Below are 15,457 nucleotides of genomic sequence, written 5' to 3'. Positions count from 1 at the left end.
GCGTCGACGCCGGGCGAAGTAACGGCTAAAGCATCAATTAAACTGCTCGTCATCCGGCCTAAAGGGATCGACTTGGGAAGCAAAACGCGAGGGAACGCGTTTGAAGGCGAATCTGCGATCATCCTCGAACTTAAGAGCAAATTTATTGTTGGATTATGTTAAACATCTCTTGTGTTTTAATTCCGCGGAATTATCTTAGTGTCGATTTTAGTGCGGCAATTTACTTCCGTCTCCAAAGACCCCTGTAAAATCCTCAAAGGAATGGTAAATTCTCCAGGCATATATCTATATATATATATATATATATATATATATATATATATATATATATATATATCATTATTATATATACATGGTCAGAGCAGAAACAGATTGCTTATATAGCCAGCCTGGATCACCGGAGCGATGCGATTTCATTTTTGCGCTAGATTGATTTCAACCATTTCAAAATTAGTTAAGGAGTTTTTTTTTTCTTCTCTTTTTTTATATTTGTACCGTCGTCGAAATAGCAAATAAAACAATTTAAATTGTAATTAAATATAAATTCTTTAGTAGCATTTGTTTTCCCCCTTTGATTGTACCATAAAATAATTACGCCTTTTTTTGGTTGCGGCAATAAAGACAAAGGATAAAAAAAAAAAAAAAAGAAGCAATTCCACAGGAGGAATTTTCAGATAGAAAAGTGGATTTGGCTTTTCATGTCAGCTAACTAGTTTACAGCAGAACTATATCCAGCCATTACAACAACAACACATCTTAGAAACTGTTTTAAAGGGCGTCGTTTCATCACGAGTCGGTGGTCTTGGCCCACTTTTTGAAAAGAGAGCCCTGCTCCTCGATCCCATTTACACTCGGAGGAGTAAAGTGAATAATGTTTCAGCTATTACCCGAGGTCCTCGTTACTCCTGGACCCAGCTGGGCAGTCTTTTGGTCCATGTGGAGTCTTTTGGTCCGGTCGCATCACTACCCTGGTGAGTGGCAAGGCCAGTGACTAGGAAGGCTCCTGTGTGCGATCATAATCCATGATCAGACTTTTGATGTGCGACAGTTTCTGATGCAGGTACTCGCACCGCTTCTTCTCTTCCCGATAGCCGGGGAACTTCTGAAAAGAAAGAGAAAAAACACAAAGACACGCCGGTGAGCTCTGAGAATCGAACAACATTTTTGTTGCAAATTGACGACCCGCTGTGGGAAAAAAAGAAGGTCCCGTCGTGTGATGCTGGAAAGAAGAAGGGCAGGAAAGAAAGCACCCTTACCTTTTTATACTTCCTGTACTTCTGTAATATTTGGTCCTCCATAAGCTGAAAGGATAAAAAAAGAGGAGTGTTAACCCTTTGTTTGACCATGTTCCCTTTTTATTTATTTACCCCCCCCCCAATTGTATCCGTCCAATTACCCCTCTCTTCCGAACCTTCCCGGCCGCTGCTCGACCCCCTCTGCCGATCTGGGGGAGGGCTGCAGACCACCACATGCCTCCTCCCATACGCGTGGAGTCGCCAGCCGCTTCTTTTCACCTGACAGTGAGGAGTTTCGCCAAGGGGGACGTGGCACACTATTCCCCCCCTTCCCCCAAACAGGCACCCCCACCGACCAGAGGAGGTGCTAGTCTAGTGCTGCGACCAGGAGACATACCCACATCCGGCTTCCCACCCGCAGACACGGCCAATTGTGTCTGTAGGGGGACGCCCGCCCGAGCCGGAGGTAACGGGGGGGGGATTTGAACCGGCGAGCCCTGTGTTGGTAGGCAACGGAATAGACCGCCGCGCCACCCGGACGCCCTGTTCCCCTTTCTACAAAGAGCAGTGTTATGCTAAAAACTGAGCTCTTGGTTCAAACCTTGTACTCTTGCGTCCCTGGGGAGAGAGAGTTGATCTTCGACCCCAACTGAACAAACATTTCCGTGATGGTACCAATCCGGTTGTGGAGGGTTCTGTATTCGTCGTACTCGGCGCAGAAGTCAGTTTTATACTGCTGACGCTGTTCCAGCGCTGTTATGGCTCTGTATTTTCTGGGAGAAGAGAAGAACGTCGTGAACCGAAACCCAAAGCGAGGGGGCAAAACGCCGGAGGTGGGCAAAACCCGGCTTCAGAAAGTAGAAGTCCTAACCGTGTATTTGCTCCACCCATGGACTAGTACCCGGCTGAAGTGTAGTGCTAATTAGAATCAGCCGGTGTAGTGCACGGGTGGAGCAAATACACGGTCAGTACGTCGACTTTCTGAAGCGGGAGTTTTCCCCACCTCCGCAAAACACAGCCGAAGCCCGCGTTCATTTATTCCACCGACTCTTTCCAGCAGGTGGCACTGCAGCTTTAGCAAGGAAACTTAACAAATAGCAACGTGTCGCTCCAGATGTAGTAAACGTGAAACAAATTAGGTGAATTTATGTTCTAGATCCCCCCCCCCCCCCGTTTGCATGTAGGGAACGTTCAGTTTTCCCAATGTGCACGTGCCCGTTATGTTAAGCTAACTGGAGAGACACCGGTAGGCCTGTCTGTTCTGCACAAAAGCGATGAGGACTGGGGAAACAACCAAAAAATAAAAATGATGATCACAAGAAAACAGCATATCAGGGAAGTATTTGGGTGGAGCACCTACAGACTTTGTGTCAAAGCATTTACTCTTAAGGTGTCTTTTGAAACAACTCTACTGGATTAAGAGTCTCAAAAAAAAACAACAACAACCCCTCAGCGGACCTCCGAGGCAAAACGAGCACTTAAACTCACAATAAATAGTCGGGCAGCTCCTCGACTGCACGAGTGACAGAAGTTTTTTCGCCCTCATGATCTGTAGATAAAAAGACACACACACACACACACACACACACAGATGGAATAAAGAGGTTAAACTAATCTGCCAATGCAAACGTGATAAACTAACCCTCGTATCACGACTGATGGAATCATTTATCATGCGGCCTGATAAGGACTCCGCACCGAGCCAGGCTGTGACGCCAGCAGCCCCGGAGTGGGAGGCAGCACCGCCTGCTGACTCGCTGGACCGTAGGTCACCCAGCTGTTCTACAGTCAATCATCAACAGAGTTGCCTCAGGACTGAGCACATTGAAAATGCTAGTCTTAACAGTGCACACACACACACACACAGTACTTGCAAATGAAAACAATGTTTGAAGCCTCTTTGACGAACTCCAAAGTACCTCTGTGACTGGATTCATCCCGGTCGAGCGCCAACGAGTATTCATCGTGGCAATTTACCTTTGAGATTTTCCTGGTTCTGCTTCAGGTCTGGACTCGTCTCTATCCAGTCCGGTTTTAAGCGTTCTCGCTCCTTTTCCTTATGCTTTTTGGACCTCTTCTTTTTATGCTGGCCATTGACAAGCGGCTGGTCAGTGCAAATAGAGGCCTCAGTCTGTGGGGGTTTGGGGCTTGGTACGGCGGGGGCCGGCTCCGTCCTCTCTGGCTTGGGGGTATTAGCTGAGCCAGCGAGTTTGTGCTGTGAATAAAGACCGTTCGGGGATCCCTGGATGTGATTGTTGGTTCTTTCAAACTCCGTTTTGGTCTGTACACTAGTGCTTCCTTGACTCGAGGAGCTGTGGGCCCCATTGGGGCCATGGTCTCCATTGGAGGGGGACTGCAGAGGCAAACTCTGGTCCAATAGTCTTTGTTTCTTTGTGGTCTGATAGCTGGACTGGTCAGAGGGCAGAGGGCGTTTCTGTAATAACAAGGGAGGAAAGTCCAATTAAAAAAACAGGAAGCTCATAAAAAAAAAAGTTCCTCAGATAGAAGGTGTCAATTATCGGGACGACAGTGACGGTTAGCATACGTGGAAATATCCCAACTAAATACTGAAACGAGAAATAACACAACTGCAAGAAGCTGCGTGCATAAACACAAAGCTGATGGCGTCACACCGAGCAAGTTTACATCCATTTAGCAAATTAACATATTAGGTAAGCCCGCAACCCTGAGAGCAGGATAAGCGGTTAAGATAATGAATGAATGAACATATTGAGTCTCGGGGCAACCGAAGATAACGGCACATCGCTAAAAGACGTAACAGGAATAACAGGACTGTATCTGCAAGTGTTAAAAGAGAGCGGTGGTGGCGTGGAGGAGGCCACACTTTTATTTGGTGAATAATTACCGCAGAGAAGCTCTTGGCAGGACTGAGTCGTGACGGGGAGTCCCCACGGGCTTTGTGGAATGAATTGTTGGACTGCAGACTCTTTAACTGGCTACTGTGGAGCGGCTGAAGTTTCCTGCAGAACCGTGAGGAAGACATACCCATTTAGCCCCGTTACTGTTCACGCGCTATAGCGGTAGACATGCCGTAAAGTTTAAACGGGGAGATATGTCCGCCGTAAAGCTGCCCTCGACGGATTTACGATTCACCGGGGTCGCAGGGAGTTCACGCTTTATTTGTCGTGACATGGTTTCCAGAGAAGTGGCGAGGGGCAGGGCTTTTTCCGCGGGAGGAGCGACACGAGATGTGGCCCGCCGTTCCTTTTCGCTTGGGAATCAAGGACGACTGATAGCACGCGCAAGGACAATTGATAGGACGTGCAGGCCCGTGACTAAATTCAGAGGAGTCATTTCCACCCAACTTCGAAGAGATGACTGGAACGCCACTTAGTCATCACAAAACCCCTCCCAGGCCTTTCACACCAGACTGGACTTTGGGGACTACTTATCAGCGCCGGGTAGCCGGGTCGTGTGGTGTTCGGGTTTTCCTTTTTGACTCTCTAGCGACAACGGGCAGTGTGCAGCGGTGTCCCGCTAACACAATGGTGCCAGATTTTAACTCCGTATGACCCAACTTTCCCCTCTGGCAATCTGCTTCCTACAGCTCCTTCCTCTTACGCGAGGTCGTAAGACTCCCCCCCCGCCCCCGCCCCCGCCCCCCGCCCCGCAGTGGATGTAAACTGCAAGGAAAGATCCCGATACCGTTTACATTGAAAGTCCACCACAGACCGAACACATCCGGCTCAGAATTTAATCTAAGTAAGGGCTGTGCACACACAGGGCGGCTCATTTGGCCAGCAGGGCTCGCAGTTCTTCCAATTCTTTCAGAGAAAAGAAGCACACACACACACACACACACACACACACACACACACACACACACACACACACACACACACACACTCTCCCAATATTTTCTGGCAGACAGAGGACATACGTGAGCTACGGCGATCACCCCGAAAAGCTCAGTCTGACAACTGTTAGCTCTCCGACGCTATCGTCACTTAGCCGAACCATCTCGCGTGTCTTTCCCGCTGCTTTGATGTGCCCGTTTAAGAGATTCGTCTGAGCAGAGACGGGGTCGTTCGGTCCCGCTCCTTTCAGCGTGATCCCAGCGGACTTCAGCATTAATCCACCGGCCCGGCCACATTGTTGCCAGCACGCCGTCAAAACCTATCAGTTCACCTGGAGGAGCGCCTCTTCACATTATCTCCCAAAAGAGGTCGGTAACTATGTAGGGTGGGGTGGTGGTGGGGGGGGGGGACGATCACTTTTACGGGTATCGAAGTTGAATTTCTGAGGCAAAACGTTAACACGGTGACTGGTTTTCACCAAAAAGGGATCAAGCGTTTGAAAATGAGTAATCGTGACAGCTCATGTGATGTACTAGCAATGACTGAAATCACACCTACCTGGCCAGGAGCCTATGGATTAGCTGTTTCTCCTCCTCGAGGTAGCCAGGCCAGTCTCTCTGGACCTGTCTGTACAACTCATCCTTCAGGGTTAGGCCGTGGTCCTTGGGGTTCAGCTTTGCAACCTGGGGAATCGGTTTCTCTCAGATGTTAGCAAACACCGACAAGGTAAAAGGGGGGGCTGAATATAAAAGACATGTGTCAGGGTGCAAGGGAAAAAAAACAAAAACCGGACTCTCCGGGGTTGGAAAACATTACACCGTGTCAACATGCAATGCCCTCACCTCCCCTTTAAATGAAATGAGACGCTGCACATCAATTGGGCTCTGCGGATATGAGAGCGGTGCGTTTCTATGGTAAACAGTTTGCCCTTTCACTGTCAGGAATTTCTCATGCTGAAACAAATGTACCCAAAATACCTCTGAAAAAGGCACTTTTTTTTCTTTTTAAGCAGTCAGAGCCCTGCTGGAGACACCCCGCCCCTCTCCTGTCAAAACACAATCTTCTCTCCAAAGATAATTAAAGCATAGCCCTAATTACAGCTACCAGCGGCGGTACAGTCTCCACTTGATGACTGCAGTGGGACTCTCAAACACACTGAGCACAAGAAATATGCCTGAAATAAACTTACTTGAGATCACCCTTCTAGGTCGCCGTTTGAAATGCACAACAGCGGCCAAGCCAACGGAGCCAATAAGCATTAGGGAGAAGCAGAGATAGTGTGGGACGACTTTGTTTCTGGTTTGACAACCTGTGAAATATTATTTGGCTCCGAGTGCGGCTGAATTTCGCTGTAGGCCTAGCTCACTTTTAAAGGGCTTTTGTTCTCCACTGACGCGAATTTGTTTCATTATCACGTGTATCTGATGTGATGTTCCTGCCAGAAATCATTCATATAAAATCCAGCATGAAACCAAATCAACATCATGCTTATGCGGCAGCGTGTCAGATGTCTCACCTCATCCAGAACTGAGGTCAGGTCGGCCTTGTCCTTTGGACTGGCCCGCTCCCTCTCCAACCACAGCAGCAGCTCGGGTTTCTTGTACGGTTTTAAGGCCAGGAGGTGAATAATGCGGTCCCTCAAGGGCCGCTGGGCCACGGGGCTGGGAGCCATGCTCCTCTTGTTGTTAGGAGAGTGCTTGTTGCTGCTGTCCGGGCCCGACAGCAGACCGTGCTTCCGCTGGACCTTCACACATTTACCTGGGGGGCGAAGCAAAGCGAAAGACGAGCCGTTTTACACGGTTATTTCGACGATATTTCAGCCGTCTCGTGGAAAGTGAAGTACAGGCTTGTGCTTATCGTGTTAGTTATCTCGAGGGGTTATCGCCAGTGATTCTCTAAAGCCGTTTAACGTCAAAGTCGCTGCGCTGTGGGACACGAACACGAGCGAAGGGATTACACCTCGTCTGACTACTTGTCAGCATTCAAATGCAAGGACTTTCCCATGAATAGACAGATCCACACGTCATCCCTGATCTAATCCCCAGGCTAATTATGCAAACCAGGGCCCAATATTAAAAAGGTGAACACTGGCCTACGCAGGAAAAAGAGAAAAAAAAAATCAACCTCAAATGCTTTGTCGTCAATACGCCTCTTTATCGTCATGAAATACAGCATGAAGGTAGAGCGCAGAAGAGCCCCCGCGTAAAAGGGCCTCGAATGCGAGTCGGTTAATGCAAATATTTAGCGGTACCTTTAACATCCTTACTCGTTCACATCAGCCGTGGTGCGCAGAGGCAGCGCTGCTTTGAGTGGAAATCAGGGGAAGGGCTGACAGTAGGGTTAGCCCGCTACAGAGAAGCATAGATACTAAAGCAACCCCAACACACAGAGGTCCTTTCTTTCTGCCGCAGCATCAGCTGGGCCTCGGCGGGCAGGGCAGCGCTTATAGATATCAACTGATCCTAATCACGTTATAACTTTGAGCCAAACCTGTGAGGTTGCTGAGGCGGCAAGAAGAGTCCGAGCCAGATTTCCGTCTCGAAAAGGGAGTCTCGGGTTTTATATTTGGATTTTAAAAGCGACCGGATTTTGATTTTCGCGACACCTTCCACTGCCCGATGTGCAGAATTTGAAAACGTGACCGGAGATCGGTATATTGTGAGCCTGAGCATACTGTGCATCTCAGAAGAATCAGGAGGAGCCACTTTAAATATCTCCAACCCTGGGGGGGCGGGGGTGGGGGGGTTCTTTATGCATTAGCAAATGCAGGCTTTTTTAAAAAAAAGCTGGTTTCTACCTTTGATGGACACATCGATGCTAATGATATATCTATCCAACTGCACCGTCACATGGCAAACATGTCGCAAACAGTAAACCCAAAAAAACCCAAATCAAGGCTGTTCGAGGGAGTTCGCCAAGCGGTCACTACATCTTCTCTTCCGTCGAGTACACTTGCCTTGATGATACCGGTGGCCTGCTGTAATTCTAGGATGAATCAAGGGGTTTCACCTCGGCGGGAATGGCTTTACATTCAGTTACGGGGAATCAAAAGTAACTTGAGGTCGTTTCAAACACAGTTCCCGGTAAATTACCGGGATAACCTTTCAGGCACCGCTGGTGAGTTTCACTATGCATACATACAGCTATATTCAGGAACATTTCCGTCTTGCACCTTTTCACACATCCCCATGACAATGCCGGAATAGATGGGGCAAGGGAGAGTCCGGCTGTAACAGATGTTATCTCAGGGAATATCTGGTGTAATGACTCTTGTGTGTCGATGCAAATTTCCCTGTATAGGGCTTTTTTCTTTTTTCTCAAAATGGTGGCTGTGGGGGTAATATGAGCCAAAGCCCTGGGGTAAGTTAAGCAAGAGGATGGGGCATTTTCACATCGTTAAAAAGTAAACGGATTTATTTTAAAAAAAAGAAATTGTCATTAAGACTGTTTTGAAAAATAGGAAAGTGTGCTGTTCAGTCGTGCTTTCTCTCGTCGGATGGACGTGACCCTTTACGTGCGCTTCCCTGCAACGCTGCCGCCTTCACTCGTTACACAGCCTTACCGGCATTTTCCCTGGAATCTTACATGGTCTGGAGGTGGGAAATCGGCAGTACGGATTTCCCTGAGTATCGACATCTGCTCCCATCCACACATGACCCCGTATGCAGGAAGTGTCTCTGTGGACATTTCAGGGAAAGACTGCACGTGTGGATGAGGTATCAGTCGAACTGGTGGGATTCCTAGTTTACTGTTAGAAATGCTGCAGACTGGGTCAAAGCGCTCATGAAAGAGACACATCATTTAATTGTACATTTTTTTTCAGTGGCCTTGACGTCTTTTTTCCACCTGAGAAAAGTTGTGTCAACTTCAAAAATCATACTTTTTTTCCCTCTTCACTACTCAGCCGGTGACGACAAGTTTGGTATACAACATTTTTTGAGGAATTTAGTATTATGTACGAAAAAACAACTGTCACAACAAAACAACACGATAACTCTCATAGCACAAAGTGTGTGTATACCCCTTTTTCTTTGTTAAATGTTGATGTAACTAGGGGCGTCCGGGTGGCGTGGCGGTCTATTCCATTGCCTACCGACACGGGAATCACCGGTTCGAATCCCCGTGTTACCTCCGGCCTGGTTGGGCGTCCCTACAGACACAATTGGTCGTGTCTGCCGGTGGGAAGCCGGATGTGGGTTATGTGTCCCGGTCGCTGCACTAGCGCCTCCTCTGGTCGGTTGGGGAGGGGGAATAGTGTGATCCTCCCTGGTGAAACTCCTCACTGTCAGGTGAAAAGAAGCGGCTGGCGACTCCACATGTATGGGAGGAGGCGTGTGGTAGTCTGCAGCCCTCCCCGGATCAGCAGAGGGGGGTGGAGCAGCGACCGGGACGGCTCGGAAGAGTGGGGTAATTAGACGGGTACAATTGACAATTGGAAAGAAAAAGGGGGGGAAATAAAATAAATAAATAAATAATGTTAATGTTACTCAAAGTCCGTGAATTGGAAAGTCTTGACATTCCTCTCCAATTCATTGTTTCTTGTTTCGCTGTGCAAATATGTTTAAATGGGGGTCATGTCAGACTGAAATAAAACATTTAGATGTCTATGGAATTACATTTCAAATAACTTGACCAATTCGTATTAAACCCCGTTTGTGTCATTTGATTGGGTATTCCATTTGCTTGCAAGATGACACTTAATATATTAACAAGGTCCACCGACGCCGATTTGAAATCTGTGTCTGGTTAATGGCACGACTAGACTGCAAATATCAGCAGCTTTGTGGGGTCACACAACTAATCCTGTGGATCAGATCAGTTTTTCAGCCACGAAGACCAAGGAACTGTCTGCTGAACTTTGGGATGACACTGTTGAGAAAAGAAAGCTGGAGGAAGTTTATGTGTTGTAAAAAGATTGGCCAAAGCTTTAAACCTTCCTATGGGCAACGTAAAGTCCATTTTAACAAAACAGGGGGAAAAAATGTCCTATTCCAGATCGTCAGATCAGGCCGCCCTACCAAACTGAGCAACCACACATAAAGGGCAAATGTCAGAGAAGTGACCAAGAGACGGCTACAACATTCAGCACTTCAAAGCTTTGGCCTGTTGGCAAGAGAGGCTTAGAAGCGAGCCACTTCTGAGAAAACCTAACATTAAGTCATGCCTGGAGTTTTCCTAGATGCCATGTGACAAAATTTGAGGCCTACTGGAAGAAGATTTTGCGGTCTGATGAGATGAAAGTTTAGCTCCCTGGCCTGGAAGCAAAGCGCTACGTTTGGCACAACCCAAACAGAGCCAACACAGCCCCGCGCCCAGGTAACAACCGCCCCTGCCGTAAAGCAAGGCAGGAGGAGGAGCGTCACGCAGCAGCGTCACGCTTCAGCGAGAGGAAGTGCAAAGCTCGGTGCCAGGGCGAGAGGGATCGAGCCAAATACAGGCAATTCCTTGAGGAAAACCTGTTTCCGTCAGCGAGAGATTTGCGTTTTGGCCAAAGGCTTATGCTCTCACAAAACAGTGACCCCCAAAGCACAGAGGAAAAATTACAAAAATGAAAAGGTTAGCAATTCGCAACGGTCCAGCCAAAAAACCCAAACTTAAATCCCATTGAAAATCTGGGGTAGAACGTGAAAAGTATCGTCCGCCGACGCTCGTCCCATTATTTGGCAAAGTGAACCGAGGAATCGGCGAAATTTACAAGACCCAACTGTGCAAGACTCCTACAGACATACCTCGGAAGACTCACACCGTCATTGCTGCCAAAGGGCTTATCTACGAAGTTTTTATTCAGGGAGACTGACTACATGAGAAACGTCTGTTTTAAAAACAAAAAACAAAAACATGTCGAATTAACAATGTTTTTCACTTCATAAATGTTTTATTTGTGTTGGTGAAGGGGGATTTATTTATTTTTTGAATGCGTTAAGATTTGAAGGTGCGAAGAGAAGGGAAAAGATTGTGAAAAAGTTCAACCGGGGGTGAATGTTGTCTCAGATCATGTTAACTGTGTGAACAGGTGAGCCCGGTGTATTTTTTACATTTAACAGATACTTTCAAATACCAGTTGCATTTAAATCTAAAAGTGTAGTGCAGTGGTTCTCAATCGGGTCCTCAGGGACCCCCAGTGCTGCTGGTTTTCCATTAAACCTGATAATTATTTACATTCACCTGTTGCTCCAGTTAGTACGTGTGTCCGACATCAATTCTCCATTTGCTATAGTGCACTTTGTTCACCTTCCTGTTCAAATTATAACGGTACAATTTATTCACAATTCAGTGCCCTCAAAAATCCCACATTGCAACTGAAAATGTATTGTCCTGCATTTACACTTGATGCTTAAAACGGCACAATGCAATGTGCTTCGCCTCTTCTCCGCTCTGCTTATACACTCTACACTGTCAAATACAGCACGACAGACGAGAAGAAGCCGCAAAACGACATTTCAGAAGTGGCCGAAATCTCCATTTACTACACCCTATACAGCGCCCTAATGAGTGTTTCATATGTGGGGAATAGTGAATGAGAGTAACTGACACAGCTAGTATTTAGGTCTGGAACAACGGGTGAATGTAATCATCTACCTGGCAGAATAGGAACCCAGCATTATTGGGGATTCCCCAAGGACCCGACTGAAAACCACTGAGGTAGTGCAGCAACCCCCGAGACGCTGTTTTACAAGCTAAACAAAGCATAGCATGTAATGAGAAGAGACTGGGTTTCAGCAGCTGCATAAACTGGTGACTGCGGCAATTATCATTACTATTATGTTGCAGTGACTTTCTACACAGCGTGTTTCCGCTGTAATGAATGTCACGAAAGTTCACGGCTGAATCATTTAAAAAGTTATTCTATCTTTATCTTAATGAACAAGATAAAAACTATGGGTACTCTCCATTGGCAATGAGAAGTGGGGGAAAAAAATATCAGACCTCTGATATTTGAGGTTAAACATCGCCCCCGCCTTGAGCGATATTAAGAAATTATTTAAAATTTCATCAATCAAAACTAATTGGATCCCAGTCAATGTAATTAAACTCGCAGGCAAAACTTCATCCACTCTGCATGAGACTTGTTAGTGCATACTTCTGGCAAACTCAATCACATTAATGGCGCTGACTGGCAGGCTGGCACAGTGCCTGAGCAACCTGGTCTAAATGAAGAGAAAATTACCGAAAAAACCGGAATCCCTCTTGCGTGAATAATTGTAACCCGGCACTTTGATCAATTATGTGATTACTTCAGCAGCGTACGGCAATTATCAAACGGACAAAATGGCGAGAAAGGCATGGGTGTATGGAGGCTTTCAAGGGAAGATAACGCCTCTCGATTATTTTGTCCCTGTGCCCCATGTGGTTAAAGCCGCCATGCAAAACAAAGAAAACACTTGTTTGGACAGCGGAGCTCAGCGATGTACATGAAGTGAAGACTTACTTGGCCCCGGCTTGATCTCGATGGCTGAGCGGCTCCAGATGTCTTTCTCCACCTGAGACATGCGCTCCCGTGTCATCTGGTAGGAGTCATCTGTGGCACAAACTGTGATTTTGTCCTGAATACTTCCCTGGCCCTCCAGGTGCTCCCGACCCTCCCTTTTTTTTTTTGGAAGGAAATGTATAAGAGAGGTGAGGAAAGAGGCAGAGACTGCACCAACACTCTGAGACACTCAAACGGACATTATCAAACACCTTTAAAGAGGTCGCAGAGTTGTGCAAAAACCACGGGCTCATCTGTCAAACACGACTGGTTCTGTGACTTGTATCTTCACGCACATTCCTGTCCTTTGTTAAAGGATCACTGTGTACATCACTGAGCTGAAATAACCAGAGCCACAGACCACACAATGAAGCACTAATCTGACACTTCAGCCGACCCTGTGACCAAGGGAGAAAATTCAAATTCGACCTCACTATTCCCACTGACTTCCGCTCACAACGTCTGAGCTCCGTCACCACACGTCATTCAGCAATGTGGTTTTATGGGAAGCATTGTAAAATTGTCATGACACTTTTGATTTCCCCCGAAAAAGGGGTAAGCCTGCCTCTATTTAACGTCAGCCTAGTAATGTACTGAGGTCGAAGTTCAAATAAAGACGCTCGAATTGCTCGGAGGAAGTTTTCATAGGGAGGAAGTTTTCTTAGGAGGCGGTGTCATTGTTTGGGAAGCCCTGTGGTCATAGTCGATCAGCAGACTTGCTGTGAGTTTTGTGCTGTGGCTGACTGGGAAAACTGCGGCGGGGCTTCTTACCCTGAGACATACTGGTGAATGCAGTCAAAGCTGGCCTGAGGTTTGTCTTTGCTGTCACTGGATAGGTAGAAGGAGAAGACTCTGAGTGCGTCAGGAGATTCGGGAGACGGCGCTGGGATCTTAAGATACTATAAAAAAATAAATAAAAAAAACACAACACGATGTCATCGAAAATGTCATTTAGAAGATGTATCTACACCAGTAATAACAAGACGTTGCGAGATGGCATGAAGTTCAAACCTAAAAGCTGAGTTGGTGTTGCCAAGTTATCTATAACACAGTGTTCTAGGTGACTGTTATGTACTACCAGATAGATTTGCTTCATTACGCTACGCCCGCTACTCTAATATCCCCCTCCCCCCCCTGTTAGAAAAAACAATGTCAACAATCTAAGACAGGAATGGTGTCTTTTCAAGGCAGCTATGCAACAATGTCTGAGTCATTGAATATTGGTTGTGCAATGTGTCCACAAGCAGGTCCCCTTCTCGCTATGTCTCATCTTTAAGAGCACTTCGCTTAAATCAAAGTATGAGCAGTTTGAAAAACACTGATATCTTCAATGTTATTGTCCTCATGCATGCTCAATAACCCGGGCAAGGGAATCACAGAAAGTTGAATCGGTTCATCGGGACACGTCGTTTACCGAGAGAAACGCTCGATATTATCCTTGCACTTAATTAGCGAGCAGCAAACTAGCTTCCATTTAAAATCAATTAGTTTTCCAGAGAGCAGTTTGGAAGTCACGTTAACTCCACATCTACAAACAGTTCATCAACATCCATGCTTAAGTATCTTAATTGCAATGCAGCCAAACCAGCTTTCAAATCAGGATGCATATTTTTGACCGGAGTCAATTTTGGAAGTCGCAGTAATCGTTTCCCACCGAAAGCATCGTACTGTTAGCCTGACAAACTTTTGTCTGTGTGCCAGATTTTGTTTTATTGCTCTTTGAGCTGCTCCGTGAGTGAGGAGAGTATTTTTCATAATAAGCACATTGTCTCATCCAGATGTTGCCGAACCTCATTGAATCTAATTGCCAGTAAAAAAAAACGAGACTCAAATCACCGATGGTAGTGTCTTTCTTTTCTTTTTTTCTTCTCAACCAGTAAAAGTGACCTATATAATGCACAAGTTAAGCCAATCATAGAGGCTTTATGGGACCACACCCCCCCCCAGGTCAGAGATGATGACCTTGTGGGCGGAGTTATGATTTATTGGCCGACATAGAATGTCGGTAAACAACAGGTAATATGTCCTTTAAAATGGACTGGGCAACATTAATGGCAGCTGTGTTTCAGACTAGAAACAGACGGTATTGTACTTTTGTCGTCCCAGTGTGCCAGATTCAGAAGAGGGCCAGTGGTTATCACTCATCCTAACCACGCATGGAGACTGCCTATTGGACGCGCTAAACTATTTAGGCCAACATTTATAGTGACATAGCTGGCACAGATGAAAATGTATTTCTTTCACCTCACTTTTTGTCACAGACCACATGGCAGAATGTTAAGCCAAAGCACAAAGATTTCCACATCAACTCCTTTTCTTTCTTCTTCTTCTTCTTCTTCTTTTTTTTATTGCAGAGGCCAGTCAAACAAATGCTGGCAAGTGGAACTTGAAACTGCCTCTTAAGTTTTCAGTGGCAAGTGATTGATTACCGGCTGTCTGGCAAAGAGGCGCAGTGCCCCTGGCAGATGTGGCAGGCAGGACTGTAGTTGTCACAAATGCCCAGTCATGCGGCAAAGCCATAAGCAGTTTTTTTTTTTCTAGCATGGAACCAATGAACGGCTCCTCTTTCAACACCCCTCCTCCTCAACTGAACCCCATCGCATGCCGTTCACCCTACCCCCATCAGCCTCTAGATCTCCTTAACGTGCACAGCCCACCCATCTCTACACAAAGCGCAAGGCAGCCCACAAGGCCATAGACACTTGTGACGTACGTCTGACCATTAATTCTGACCTATTTATGTCCGGCCGCTTGCATGAAGTGGTAGGACAGAATCCCACAAATATCTGCTTTTCTTTACGCTAATTAACCACCATCAACCAAAAAAAAAGCATCAATGTAAATGGAACCAACAGGCGAGCCATGTCCTCGAGACCAATTACTTTAAAGTCACTGTCTAAAGTGGTGCGCGCCTTGACCGAAATTAGCAACAAGTC

At 46.5% G+C, this 15,457-nt stretch overlaps 1 protein-coding gene across 1 annotated transcript in view; it reads right to left on the bottom strand.

Annotated features, from left to right (window-relative positions):
* Nucleotides 1-313: 313 nt before the first annotated feature.
* The window catches only part of LOC130113716 (RNA polymerase II elongation factor ELL2), a 28,863-nt gene continuing 13,719 nt past the window's right edge, over nt 314-15,457 (bottom strand). The window contains exons 3-12 of the mRNA XM_056281318.1: nt 13,293-13,420; nt 12,483-12,637; nt 6,570-6,811; nt 5,612-5,736; nt 4,102-4,216; nt 3,213-3,669; nt 2,724-2,784; nt 1,837-2,008; nt 1,257-1,301; nt 314-1,102 (exon numbers count right to left, since the gene is read on the bottom strand). Of these exons, the coding sequence (XP_056137293.1) occupies nt 992-1,102; nt 1,257-1,301; nt 1,837-2,008; nt 2,724-2,784; nt 3,213-3,669; nt 4,102-4,216; nt 5,612-5,736; nt 6,570-6,811; nt 12,483-12,637; nt 13,293-13,420 (1,611 nt within the window). The 3' untranslated portion in view covers nt 314-991. The remainder of the gene's footprint in view (nt 1,103-1,256; nt 1,302-1,836; nt 2,009-2,723; nt 2,785-3,212; nt 3,670-4,101; nt 4,217-5,611; nt 5,737-6,569; nt 6,812-12,482; nt 12,638-13,292; nt 13,421-15,457) is intronic.

This window comes from Lampris incognitus, chromosome 6 (assembly GCF_029633865.1).
Source record: "Lampris incognitus isolate fLamInc1 chromosome 6, fLamInc1.hap2, whole genome shotgun sequence".
NCBI lineage: Eukaryota > Metazoa > Chordata > Actinopteri > Lampriformes > Lampridae > Lampris > Lampris incognitus.
Note: the sequence above shows the minus strand (reverse complement) of the source record. Positions and strands in the feature narration are given on the sequence as shown.